General features: G+C 44.9%; 1 protein-coding gene across 2 annotated transcripts in view; it reads left to right on the forward strand.

The window, feature by feature from the left end:
- Positions 1 to 13,528, forward strand: part of VRK2 (VRK serine/threonine kinase 2) — a 70,906-nt gene that overhangs the window by 44,911 nt on the left and 12,467 nt on the right. For both annotated transcript variants that reach the window (XM_033145124.1, XM_033145126.1), the window contains exons 9-10: positions 3,131 to 3,251; positions 13,456 to 13,514. In XM_033145124.1, coding sequence (XP_033001015.1) covers positions 3,131 to 3,251; positions 13,456 to 13,514 — 180 coding nt within the window. The remainder of the gene's footprint in view (positions 1 to 3,130; positions 3,252 to 13,455; positions 13,515 to 13,528) is intronic.

Here is a 13,528-nt window from a genome sequence, read left to right on the forward strand (position 1 = left end):
TTAAATGAAGACCTGGTGAGTTTTATTCAAGGAAGCAGGCTGACAAATAACACAAGGAGGCTGATAAATGCCATGCATTATAACTTCCTATTTGTTACTCATTCAGCTTAGTTGTCTCAAGGCAGCCTTAATAATTTCCTCCCGCCCTCTCATCTTTGGCCGTTTGCATACTTATTTATTGTGTGTGTGTGTGTGTGTGCTCGCTAATGCACACAAGGACTAGAGTGAATAAAAGAATGGTGACCCTCTTCCTCTCCGTCAGGGAACAGAGAGCACAGAAAACACGTCAGCTCCCCAAATGTCTCAGACGTGCAAGTTTTAAATTCATTTAAAAACTGCAAAGGAAAATGCATCGTGGGGGAATCTTAATTTTTTTTTTTTGAAAGATTTCAAAGCAGCTTGGGTATAGGTACATCGTGTGCAGAAGTGGAGGGAAATTGTGTCTCTGGGGTCTTTTTCTCCTGAAGATGAGTTGCAATAATTTAGCTACAGGATTCTAAATGGCTTAATGTTTCTTCCTGGCTTCGTATCAAATTGCATCTTCAAATGGGGGTAGAGGAGGAATATTTGTATGTTGCAAGCCACCCTGAGATCTATGGGTGAAGGGTGGCGTACAAATATTAATATTAATAATTATAATAATAATAATAGCATGGAAGAATGGATTTTAAAGTTAACGGACTATGCGGGGCTGGTGAAACTAACAGAAAATTAAGAAACCAACATGACAGACTATCTATGAAGGAATGGAAGCCCTTTTTGGAATATCTGGGGGCGGGGGGAACAGATGAAATCACGAGCAGGATGTGAAATACGAGGAGCGGAAGGAAAATTATAATACTCGAAATAAAAATGTGTCTTGGGTGAAATGTTTCTTAGAATGCCATTTGTAAATGGGATGGGATTAAGAACAGCATGGAGGGAGAGGCAGGAAGTTAAAAGTTCAAAGACGTTTGAAAGTTGGAATTCATATGTAAAGATTTTAAACTTTAATTAAAAAAAAATTGACACACACACAATATGTGCATAGGTGTGGGAGAACTGGATCATTATAATTCCGACAACTTTCATCCAGAGGATTTAGCTTTCGTTCCTCTGGGACAGACAAAACAGGTACCAGACCAGCATTTTTGGAGAAAGCGGAGTGAGAATTATGAAGGAACCAACATAATTGGTCTGTGGGGCAGGAAAAACTGTGTGTGTGTGTGTGTGTGTGTGTGTGTGTGTGTGGTGTGTGTAGGGAGGGTCTCTGCATGAACTCGATTGGAAATATTTTGCCCTACTGTATTTTAATTACGGCGACTATGGCTCGAGAAACGACAACAGTATGGCAAGTGTTAAAAGATGAGGCTGGCTGGCTTTTACACAAGACGCGCCGAGCCTTTGGATTTCGGACGCAGTCGAGGCTGGCGTGGGATACAAACGACCCCCAGGGGGATGAAATGGCATCCAGCTAGATGGAAGGGCCTTTCATAATCCGATAGTCTAGCAGCAGTTAATATAGAGAGAACATGTTAAGAATTTATGTGCTTTCATCATATCAGAGAGAGGTGCGTGAGAGAGGAGAGGGGGATAACCGGGACGGTGGTCTCATAGAACTGGACTTCCAAGAAGTCACCTCTTATAATTAAAAAGAGTGCTCAGGAGGTCTCTGTTGGAATTCCTGTAATGAAAGTTCACAATACAGAACCTGTTGGGTTAACAGCCGCATCCTCCGAGGGTCGTCATCAGTCTCTGGTACTCTCCTGTATCCCTCCCTGAACACGAGCTCTCCTGTTCTTAGAGCAGGATGCAAATAGGTCGGGAAAGCATTGCACCGTCAAAATAACTGAAACTGAAATTTGCATTGAAATTCAGTGCAAATGCACAATTATTAATGGGTTTTGTCAAAGCATTCGTGGCTAGATCAGACCTTGCTGATCACCCCCCAAGATCAGACCTTTTGCAAGAAGGATGCAACATCACTTAACCTCCCCTTGAACGAAATCGGGATGATTTTTTGTAAAATAGCCAACGTCATCTACTCTCCCTGAAGACAGACCCAGGTGAATGTCCAACAGACAGTATGCCTGAATGTGCCCTAAATTCAAGAGCAGGCTGCAAATATGCAGAATTCTCCTTTTGCTCCCGCAATCTTTGTTTGAGAATGAAGCTTAAAACGGCCATGGGTGTCGGGGATCTCGGATTATATTGACTCTTTTCTTCCGTGCACATGACCTCTGCCCTTGGGAATAACGGTTCTGTTGTGCGATTTTCAGCTATCTGCCTGCAAATACGTGTTTTGGGTTTAATGTTGCTAGGAGAAAAGAGAGGGGGGGTGTTGCATGCATATGTTTAATTCAACTTGCCGCTTGCGCCGGCGGCAGTTGACTGCGCCCCTTAAAACTGTTTGCATTCAAGGCTTTGGAAATGAAACCCAAGTTTGAATTTTGACAAACAGTTTCGCTCGAAGAGCCAAGTGGGCTTTACGATTTCAGCCGAGACGAGGGAACTTCCCTGCGCATCATCTGCCCACTAGAGAGCACTGTTGCCTTGCCTTCCACCCGCAGACGCCTCTTGCTCGGCTGGAGCAGGGAAGGCCATCTCTGTTTAGTCTGCTCTCGAAGGGTCTCCACATGACCAGTGTGGACCCCATGGACTTCCCGAAACATGTGTTAGCAATTTAGCAGCAGACATTTATTTCTTTGTTTTACTGCCTGGCTCTTGGAGAAAGTGTCGGTGCTGGGTTATGGGCTGTCTGGAGCATGTCAGAGGCCACGGGGATCAAGTTCATGTGACAGGCCAAGCTAAAGGGAAGGATGGAGTCTGAGGAGGTGAGGAAACTGACCCTCTCTCTCTCTCTCCTCTCTCAGCAGCAACAAATCCTTGCCTGTCTGTGGGCCGCAGCCAAAATTTGGGGCCGTTCGGAGTTCGTGGGGCAGCTGAACAAACAGAACGCAATTCTGCCTGTTGCTCTGCTGCATCGAACTGCAGATTCAAGTTACTGCAGTTTCCATTTTTCCCTTTCCCTCCCTCACAAAAAGGGGGACCAGCTGAACATCAACCCCCCCCCCCAATCTCTCTCTCCATCCCCACCTTTTAAAAGTGCTTTTTGCATTCCTTCTCTCCCTCCCTTTCTCTCTCCTTTTAGCTCCATCCAGACGAGGAGACCTTGAAATTCTTGGCTTCTGCATGCTCCAGTGGATGTGTGGGAATCTGCCCTGGGAGCGAAATCTGAGGAACCCTGATGCTGTCCGGGATGCAAAAGCAAAGTAAAAACAAAAACAGAAGCATGATTTATTTTAATACGTATTTTGGGGTATTCTCACCTACCTCCAAAGCTCAGGGCAGGTTATGATGGTGAAATTGTTGCATCTGTAAAATGGGAAGGGAAGGATCGCAGGGGCATTTGCTTTGTGTGCAGAAGGTTCAAATGCTGGCATCTCCACGTAAGGGCTGGGAACGTCCCCTTTCTGAAACCCTGGAGGAGAGCTGTTGCCATTCAGTGCAGAAAACATTGAGGTACCTGCTCCACAGTTCCTCACTTAAAGAGATAGATATTTCCTTCAACAATTCCACAAGTCTTAATCTCAGGGTCGTGGGTTCAAAACCCACGTTGGGCAAAAAGATTCCGGCATTACAAAGGGGTTGGACTGGACGACCCTTGTGCTCCCTTCCAACTCTACAATTCTACAAAATAGCTGTCAAATGGTCAGGAAACCAGAGAACAGTGATGGGTGGGTGTGCATTTCTGGAGAGTGGGGTGAGCATTCTCCCACTGGTAGATTTTCAGAAGAAAAATATTAGTGCACTTCATGTAAACAAATGCTCCCTCCCCACACTGCTAAACATGCATTACCTGGAATAACTCTTAATGTGATTTTGACTAATTTAACTTTCAAGTAACCATGCTTAGGACTGCAACCTCATTTAATTTTCAGTGCATGATTCAGTATGTGAAAAGTGCCATTTCTGTACATAACCACAGAGGTCCAGGAATGGGGAGCAGCTGCGGGGTGGGGTGGGGGTGGGATTAAGGTACATTCCTTATTGCAGGTTGGTGAGGATCACCTCTCTCTTGCATTGTGCATTCCAGTGGACAGCTGACAGTCTAAATGAGTTTATGATCAGAGCTGCCATTGCATGAGCCCTTTGTAGTCTTCTTGGAGAAAGGACACAAATCACCTGTAGCTGTTGGTCCACCACTGGGTGGATATGGACCAGTCTGTCCTGAGTCTTGCTCTGGCTAGCAGGCAGATGGCAGTGATTTGTTATCAATTATTGGGGAGGAATCTGCAACTCGGCATGCATGAGGTTGCAGGTACAACTTCCAACAGGTATGCCCTCCCTGCAACAACATGCAAATTGAAACAAAGGCAACCCATTCTGGATCAGGCCCATCTATTCCAGCATCCTGTTCTCAAAATGGCCAAACAGATATTTCAGTGGGAAGCCTGCTAGCAGGATCTGAATGCAACAGCGCCCCTCCCTGGTGTGTGTCCCCCGTGTCTTTACTTATCCTTGTTTGTATTTGTAAGACGTCTCGAGTCCCATCAGGGAAAAAGGCGGGGTGTAAATAAATACGTAATAAGAATAAAAAATATGGTTGGCCACTGTGAGAACAGGATGCTGGACTAGTTGTTAATGTTCTTAATTTCCAGCAACGCCCTTGCAAAAATGTGCACGTTAGGCAAAATTGCATTCAGAACGAAAGGGGAACCTATGGGCACATGTGGTGGTCTTGCCAACTTGTGTGCAAATTTTGGGACGGCGTAATGAAGGAAATTTCTGAAATAATAGGTGCACTGGTGCCTTTAAACCTCAAATTGCTTTTTTAAAAAAACCCAACTTTGATGAGTCAAATATGGATTTAATTATGTAAACCACTTATAGTCGTTGCTATTAGTAGGTGGTCGCTTGACCACATCACAGGGCTGGAAGGATTTCTCGGGGCTTTTTAAATTAATTTTTGAACCAAATATTTAATGTTTATTTCATTACTGAATAATTGACTTATAAATTAAGAGTATCTTGAGGTGCAGATAAAGCTATGGATTTTGCCTCTGTTTGGTAGCCGTTTCTAACTTATATGACAGGCTAATCATGGGGATGGCAAGTTCCAATGAAATAGGACCCTTTTTAGATATTCATAACATTTGCTTTGTATTGGGTTGGTTTCTGTTGTAACATCTAAATCACTGTAGTCTCTTGAGAATGTATTTTATTTTATGAAGTATTGAGTCTGTACCCTGGTGTGTGTGTGTGTGTGTGTGTGTGTGTGTGTGTTGTACTGTTTATCTTACTCTATTTATTTATTTATTTATTTAACTATTTATGTTATTTCATAATTCTTACCGGGTTGCTATTTTAACTATTATGAAGCTAAAATAGCAGTAAAAAAAAATCTTGATTTTTTAAAAAATGCATATTGGGAGAAATGCTGCCAGATCTTGGTTAGGACTAATAATAATAATAATAATAATAATAATAATGAAAAGTCAGAATCTTGAATTTAAAATTGAAAAAAAAAAACGAGGAACTGAAACTGACAAATTTGACAGTCTCTTCCAGCTTGTTTATTATTTTTTTTAAAGGTTTTTAAATGCTTGTTTTTTAAAATGTAAAAATCTGGTGCAAGGTTCAACTTTGAGAACTACCACCATTGAAGTATGCAGGGCTAGGCTGGGCTCTGCATATGGTTTCTACATCTGCCCTCATATTTGGCATTTGCCGAATGAAATCATTCTTCCTGAGAGCCGTTCTTTCAGACAGAAATTGATTGAGGTGTACAAATTGCCTATATAAACCCCACTCTTTTCTCCAGCCATAGCTGGCTGGCTGGCTCGCATGTTGCTTTCACAACAGCCCTGCAAAGATGAACAGGCTATTTATGCCCCAGTGTAATCTAAGCCAGCTGTTCATAGGCGGAATGAGGATTCGAACCCAGGTTTGCCTAGTCCCAGCATGCTGCGCAGTGTATCACAGTGGCACGCCAGCTTGATTTGATGAAATTTGATCCAGCCTGCTCAATTCTGCCTTCTTCTTTTTTTGGTGTGGGATTTTGGTTACTTTGCTGCCAAAAGTTGGGTTTATTTTTAAGCGTGGAATTACATACAGCCCTGCGTATGATCTTTAAGGAGGCGGAACTGGGCAAAGCGAAGAGAAGTCTCTGTGAAATTTGCCTCTTTCTCTCTGTGTCTCTCATATTTGCTACTGTTTCCTATATGGCTACGATTTCAGCCTGTATATGTACCAGCCCAGGACATTTTAAGGGTTAAGAATCAAGTGGACCTTGTTGCCTGAAAGCAATATTTAAAATCTGTCCATAAACTAAACTAGGGGTCGGCAAACTTACCTGGCCTTGGGCCGGTTCCTCCGGTGCCGATCGCACGGCGGGCCGGAGGGCGGGTGAGCGTGCACCCATACATGTGCGCACTCGCTTTTTCTGGCGTGGTGCCGGAAATAGCTTGCGCACATGCACAAGCGTAATTTTCAGCACACTTCTGGCGTGGCGCAGCACCAGAAATAGCTTGTGCGCATGCGCAAGCGTAATTTCCGGCGCACTTCCGGGTCTGTGGAGGCCCGTGTGCACGCACACATTTTCTGTGCGCACGGGCCTCCACAGACCCGGAAGTGCGCCGAAAATTACACTTGTGCATGTGCACAAGCTATTTCTGTTGCTGCGCCGACCCGGAGATGGGCAGCCGCGCTGCGCTGCGCCGGGGGCCGGATAATTGGCTCACTTGGGCCATATCCAGCCCACGGGCCTTAGTTTGACGACCCCTGAACTAAACTTTGGGGAGGAAATCGTATTTCCCCTCCACCACCACACAAATCATGTTAAAAGTCTTCATGGCTGAACAGCCCCTCTGGAAAGCAGAAGAAAGTTAGTTATGCAGGTAGCTCACTTGTTCCACTGGCTCAAAGGGCATGGTTAGGTACTGCTGTTCGTAGGAAAACCTCCAAGAAGTTTGCAACAAATTATGCATAAAACCACACAGTAAAACCATATAAAAAGTTGAAAACCAGAAATCGGCTAACTGTTGCAGAAAGGTGTGTTCCTAATTGCCTGCAGAAGACTGACAGAACAGAAAAGTTTCCAGCAAGCGTTTAAAAGCAGAGACAGAAAGTGGCTATTGAATCACTGTTGGCAGAGCATCCCATAATTCTGGGTCAATAACAGGGGGGTTAGTTTCTTATTGTCAAAGGAACCTTGCCAACCTGGGAAACGGCCAGCGACACTCCTGAAGATGATCCCAGGGATCAAGCTCGGATATAAAGGCCATGAATATCTCTGCAGCTTGATCAGGGCCAAGGACTAGCAGTTGAACTGTATGAAATTAAGGGTAGGGGAGATGTGGCCCTCAAGATGTTGCTGAACTACAACTCCCAGCATCCCTTGAGGCTCATGGGAGCTGGAGTCCACAACAGTGTCCAGAGAGCCACAGTCTACCCAACACAAACAGAACGGATGGTCAGTTGGGTAACTTTCCTGCAGTCATTTAATGTTCTAAATGCTGTTGCTTCCTCCCGCACCCCGTAAGAATTATGGAGTTGGATTCGAGTCCAACCCTCCAGAGCAGGAGAAAACAAGCTTGTTCCCTCTTCCATGTGACAGTCCTTTGGATATTTGAAGAAGATTTTATTGGGTGTTTCCCCCCCTCCTTTTGGGTGCTTTCAGGAAAGCATTTCATGTATGTAGGGAGGCGGGGGGAAACACAAACATTTAGCATTTCTTTTCTGGCCCTTTTCTTCCTCCACCCAGCATGCGTACTGTAATTAGCCCTGGTTAAATGCGCTGCCTGTTGTCGCTCCTTTGCTCTTACTGGTGGGACTTGAGGAAGCTAATTGCTTGTGGCCCCACATAGCTGGTCGCTCGGCGCGCCGAACACCAGCAACGCTGCGATGGAGGTGCTGCGAGTGGCGGAGGCAGCAAACTTTTAAGTAGGGCAAGTCACAACAGAGGTACACAATGGGGATAGCTGATCTGCAGAAATCAATCTGTGCTTTCAGTTTGGCACTGGCTCTCTGCAGAGAGAGGGGGTCGGGGAGAGCGAGGTTAGCCTGCAGGCTGCAGATAATACAGATTGCATCTGTAAATGTTGACTTTGTACAGTATTGTTTAATATATATATTATTTTTCCTCCTCCTTTAGAACTTCTGATCATTAGAGTCCCTCACAGACCACCCCTAGCGCCATTCAGCATCCGATCAATGTAATCCATCAAGCTTCTTTATTAATTCTACAGCCAAGGATTAACCCCTTGGAGGGATGATACTTCCTTTCCTCCCCTCCCCGAGACTCCGAACCAAATCCATATACACGATTGTGTGCGTGTGTTGCACTTCTTTTAATTTTTAAGAATGTGGTGGCTGAAGGAAGGGTTGTAGCTCAGTGGTAGAGCACAAGATTTTATCTAAAGTGAATCACAGAGTTGGAAGGGACCCTCAGGATCAGCTAGTCCAACCCCCTGAAATGCAGAAATATGCAGCTGATCGAACCTGCAATCTTGGCGTTATCAGCATCATGCTCTAACCAACTGAGCTACCCCCATGGGCAATGATGTCATTACAGAATTTCAGGTAACTGGACTGGGAAGATCCTCCGTCTAAGGCAGGGGTAGCAAATGTGCCCTCCAGGCAGGGCTGTCTTAAGCATATGCCCCAAAGTTGTTGACCTTTTTTTTAAGGAAAGGTTCCCCAGAGTTGTCGGGTGCCTGGGGGGCGGGGGGAACCAACGCAAGCAGCAGAGGAGCCCAGCGCAACAAACCAGCCCGCAGCGTTAGCGTCTGAGCAAAGCCGGCCACCTCGTGGTATAAGCTGCATGTACTGGCCGGGCGTTTCCACGGCCCTACGCCAATCCCAGGTGCGCAGGAAGGCAGAGCCAGCTGGCTGCCTCAGCGCCTCGCTAGCTCACTCGCCCCCAAACTCTTGGCACAGACTCAACTCTTGGGCCCCGGACTCTGGGCCTGGCTCCCCTGAGAGCCTGGCGCCCAGGTGCTCCGCACCCCTAGCGCCTATGGGTAAGACGGCCCTGCCTCCAGGTGTTGCCTATCTCCTAGCTCCCATCAGCCCCAACCAGCTTGCCCAATGGTCAAGGATGATGGGAACTGGGGGGCACCATATTCTTAACCCCCCGTTTGGCGAAATGCTGCTCATCAGTCAACAGGACTGAGTTGAAACCCCCCACTGGGCAGCATCCGTAGGAGGGAGTGTTGTGTACGTTGGCTGACCTTACTAGTGAAACACACTTCCTATGTTGCTGCTTCCTACGTTGCTGCTTGTGTACGTTGGCTGACCTTACTAGTGAAACACACTTCCTATCATCGTGGCTCTTTAGGTGCTGATGTGCACAGCTTTATATTTTATGAGAAGCAGCTAAACTTTAAAGCAGAGCATGCGCTCTTGCTTTTTGTGAAGTGTCCTGGACTTGGTTATTATTTTTTTCCAATCTAAAGCAATGCTTCCAAACCCATTTAGTATGGTGTGGAGCAAACAGATAGTTTTTTTTCCTCCCACTCTTACAATCTGGAGGGGGGGGGGAAACACATCCTATGCAAATTAGGACCATTTGAATAACATAATTTGCCTCTGAGATTTTTAAGTTTACATCGGAACATCTTCTGATGCCCTAGAGGGTGATCTAATTTACCATGTTTCTTTTACTTGCATTTAGTAAGCAAACTGCCAGGCTTGTCTAATACGGTATTTGGTATTGGCCTCCGCTCGTTGCTACGAACAATACAGGAGAAAAACTGGAAAAGAAAGATCTGGGGAAATCTCCATGCAGGTTTGCTTACCCCACATCACTCCTCATGTTTCTAGAACCCAGGGCCACCACGCTAAATGGTGCAGGATTCAGGGCAAAGGAAGTTCTGTTCCACACAGCACATAGTTAAATTGGAATCAGCTGCCACAAGATGTCCACTAACTTGGATAAGGTGAGACCTGGAGGATGAAGCTGTCAAAGGCTTCTGACGGAAATGGCTGTGTTCTAACCTCAGCCAAATGCTACTTGCTTGAAATTGCAAGCTGGGAGACTTATTTTGTGCCCAGGTTCTGCTTCAGGACTTTCTATAGATGTCTCGTTGGCTGCTGTGAGAACAGGGTGCCGGATTCGAAGGCCCTTTGCTCTGATCCAGCAAAGATCTTTTTTTAATGTTTGGTTTCAGTTCAGTACAGCGATAAGAAAAAGCTCTGCAGAGTCTCATCAACCATTTTGTCCAAGGCTGCATGGAGTTTGGTCTCAGCCTTACAAAGCCCCAACGTCCTGGGTCGGAACATCACCTGCACTCCACACGTCAGCATTGGTGACCACACGCTTAAGGTGGGAGACGATTTTGTCTGCCTGGGTTCCACCATAACCAGCAATGTCTCCATTGACGTAGTGCTGGACAAGCGTGTTGGCAAAGCAGCTACGGCAATGGCTTGCCTCTCCAAAAGGGCATGGGAGAATGTGATGCTCACCACCAATGACAAGATGAAGGCCGACCAGGCTTGCATGTTGCGCACTCTGTTTTATGATTATGAGATGTGAGCAACTTACCGGCACCAGGAGCGACACCTCGACAACGCCGACATTCGCTGCACCAGGAAGATTTGAGGCATCACTTGGCAGGACAGAGTCTCAAACCAAGATGTTCTCTCCCAAGCCCACATTCCCAGCATGTTCAGCAACTTCCATGCTGGCTTGTACACGGAACAGAAGATGGCAGGAAGCCAGCCAGGCCCATTGGCAGGCCAACTTTGCATTACAAAGATGTCTGAAGATGTGACATGAAGGCTGGCAACATTAACGCTGCCATATGGGAATTCTTTGTGGAGGAGGACCACAGCGTCGGGAGACGAATCAAGTCAGGTTGTGTAGCCACAGCAGTGACCAGAGGAGGAAATCTGTGCTTGGGGGAGTGCAGGAAAAAGAAACAACATGTCCAACTGGACAGCTTCGTCTGCCCCAGCTGCCATGAATTTACCCTTTTCCCCCCCTTCTGCAAATCCCAATTAACTGTATATGCTTTTCCTCATCTATTTCATATGTTTTAGAAACTGCAAATTTTTACAGTAATCCTGTTAATGTCTTAATTTGTTTACAATTTATAAATATTCACTAAACGATTTCCATTCCTTGATTCTGTTGTCTTGATTTCTTATTCTTCCAGTAAGTTTCGCCATTTCTGCATAGTCCATTAATTTCTGTAACTATTCTTCTTTCGTCGGGACTTATTCTTTCCATTTCTGGCTGACTATCATTATTGCGGCAGTAGTTGCATACATAAATTTCTGCTGGAAGCCACCCAGAGTGGCTGGGGTATAAATAAATTGTTGTTGTTATATTGTTTAGGTACTCTGATCCCATAATTCCCAAGATAAGAGCTTCTTCTTCTTCTTTACAAATGTTAACTTAAACATCTTTTGCAATTCATTATATATCATTTCCCAGTAAGCTTTAACCTTATTACAAGACATATGGAAAAAGTTACCTTCTTTCCCTTTGCATTTCCAGCACATAATTTGATTTTGATTTATACATGTTTGCCAATCTACTTGGTGTTTGATACCATCTGTATAACATTTTCATATAGTTTTCTCTTAAACCATAACCTGCTTCTCTTAAACCATAACCCCATGCCTCCATCCAACACCTTGACTTTACCCCTGAAGGCACACTGTTCCAATGTCTCCCAAGGCAGATTGATGCCAACTACAAAGCATTTTGGTCAACCAACGTTCCTATCACCCACACCACATATGGAAAGGCATCAAGACTCTTGTATTTATCACACTTTAGTACAGCCTTCCCCAACCTCGTGCCCTGCAGATATTTTGGACTACAGGTTCCATCTGCCTCAACTGGCATAGCCATCAACAAACAAACAAACCTGATCTGGTTTTCATGCTTACTCAAATCTGCTCTCACTATAATGTGTGAAATCTGTCATAGCCTTCTTGGCAAGCAGATGGGATAATTTCGGGCTAGGCTTTCGCCTCTCATTTTTGTTGATTCCTCTTCTCTCTGTGCAGAATCCGGACTATACACTGGGAGTAGAAAGTCAGGACAGGGGTGTCTGCTGCACGAACCAGTATCAAGTGCCAAAATGTCCCCTTTTGCTCTCTGGCTGACTGATAACGCCAGTAAGGAACGAAAGATGATTTAGGGATTCTGAAATTTCAGTAGTGGGAACAGTGCGTGTGTGTGTGTGCATGCACACACACATAGTGTCAATAAAATGTACATGATGGAGCATTGGCACTCATGGCGAATTGACATTTCTGTAAACTTGTGCATACCATCAGCAGACAAGTTGGAAAGCAAATTTTAGGAGATCCATCTTCTGGGGAGTTTTTGAGTCCCTACAGAATGTCTTACCAAAAAGTGAAGGCTGCTTGAGACTTCCTAGCAAGAAATGGAACCCACTATAGGTTCATCAGCTCTTTCTTTAAAGTTTTATTTTTAATCTTTTTTATTAAAGTTCAAAAAATGGTTATATTGCTTTTTTAGAAGCTAAAATCATCATATGAACATAGGATGGGAAAAGTAATTATTTAATGTATTCATTTAGGCAATTTATATGACACTTAAAATCTCTTAAGTGGTTTATGGGCATTGTAAAGCTTTGCAAATAAAGATCAAATTGCAGCAAGTGCAATGAAATGTTACAAATAAAAAACAAGATGCAGTAAACACATTTTTAAAAATTCCAGAATTTAAAACATTCCTTAACAATTAGGGAAGGTGGGAGGACTTTTCCTATATCGTTTCAAGGGCAGTGGTAGCTCCGAAAACATGCTTTAAACACACACCTGTGAGTTCCAGTCAATTCCTCCCTCCTGGAGATGTGTTTTTGTGCCTGTGCATGTCCTTCAGATGTTAAAAGACGCTGTCAGGTTCTGTTCAAAATGTGGGCACCAACTTTTGCTGCAACCCTCCCTGACTCTTGTTGCTAACTGCAAAAACAAGCATGCACAACTCTCTTTAGAAGTCCATTCACTCACTGCCCAAGACAGCTTAATTTGGTGCTGCGTTAGAACTGTTATTATTATCCATCTGTTGCCATTTTGCGTTGAGAATCTACTTTTGAGCAACAAGCACCAGCCTGGTGAACCGTGCTGAACTTTAGACGACCATTAATCTATGGACTTGGGAGTAAAGAAAGCAAATTTATCTCAGGGTGATGTGTGTTTGTGGGGGGATTCCTTTCTTCCATCACCCTGCAAAACGTTTGGCAAGAGCTCTGGAAAGCGAAGACATTTCCTTGGCCGTAATTCTGCTCAGGCTATAGCGGTGCTTATAGTCACACGATGCAAAGGGGGTTAATGCAGTGGGTAGAGAGAGTCACGGAGTGATTTGCTGGCTGACAGGTCTCCCGAATTTCCAGCAGTCTCCAGCTTTCAAGAGGAGGCTGATCAGCTTTGCCTCTCCACCTTCAGATTTTGCTGCCTTCTGATCTAACATTCTGTGCCTCCTCACTTTTTCAGGCTCCTGGACGAGCTCCCAGATTCAGTGACAAGATGGGCTCCCGCGGGAACAGACTGTAGTAAGTTGAGCCAA

Source organism: Lacerta agilis, chromosome 3 (assembly GCF_009819535.1).
Source record: "Lacerta agilis isolate rLacAgi1 chromosome 3, rLacAgi1.pri, whole genome shotgun sequence".
NCBI classification, from domain to species: domain Eukaryota; kingdom Metazoa; phylum Chordata; class Lepidosauria; order Squamata; family Lacertidae; genus Lacerta; species Lacerta agilis.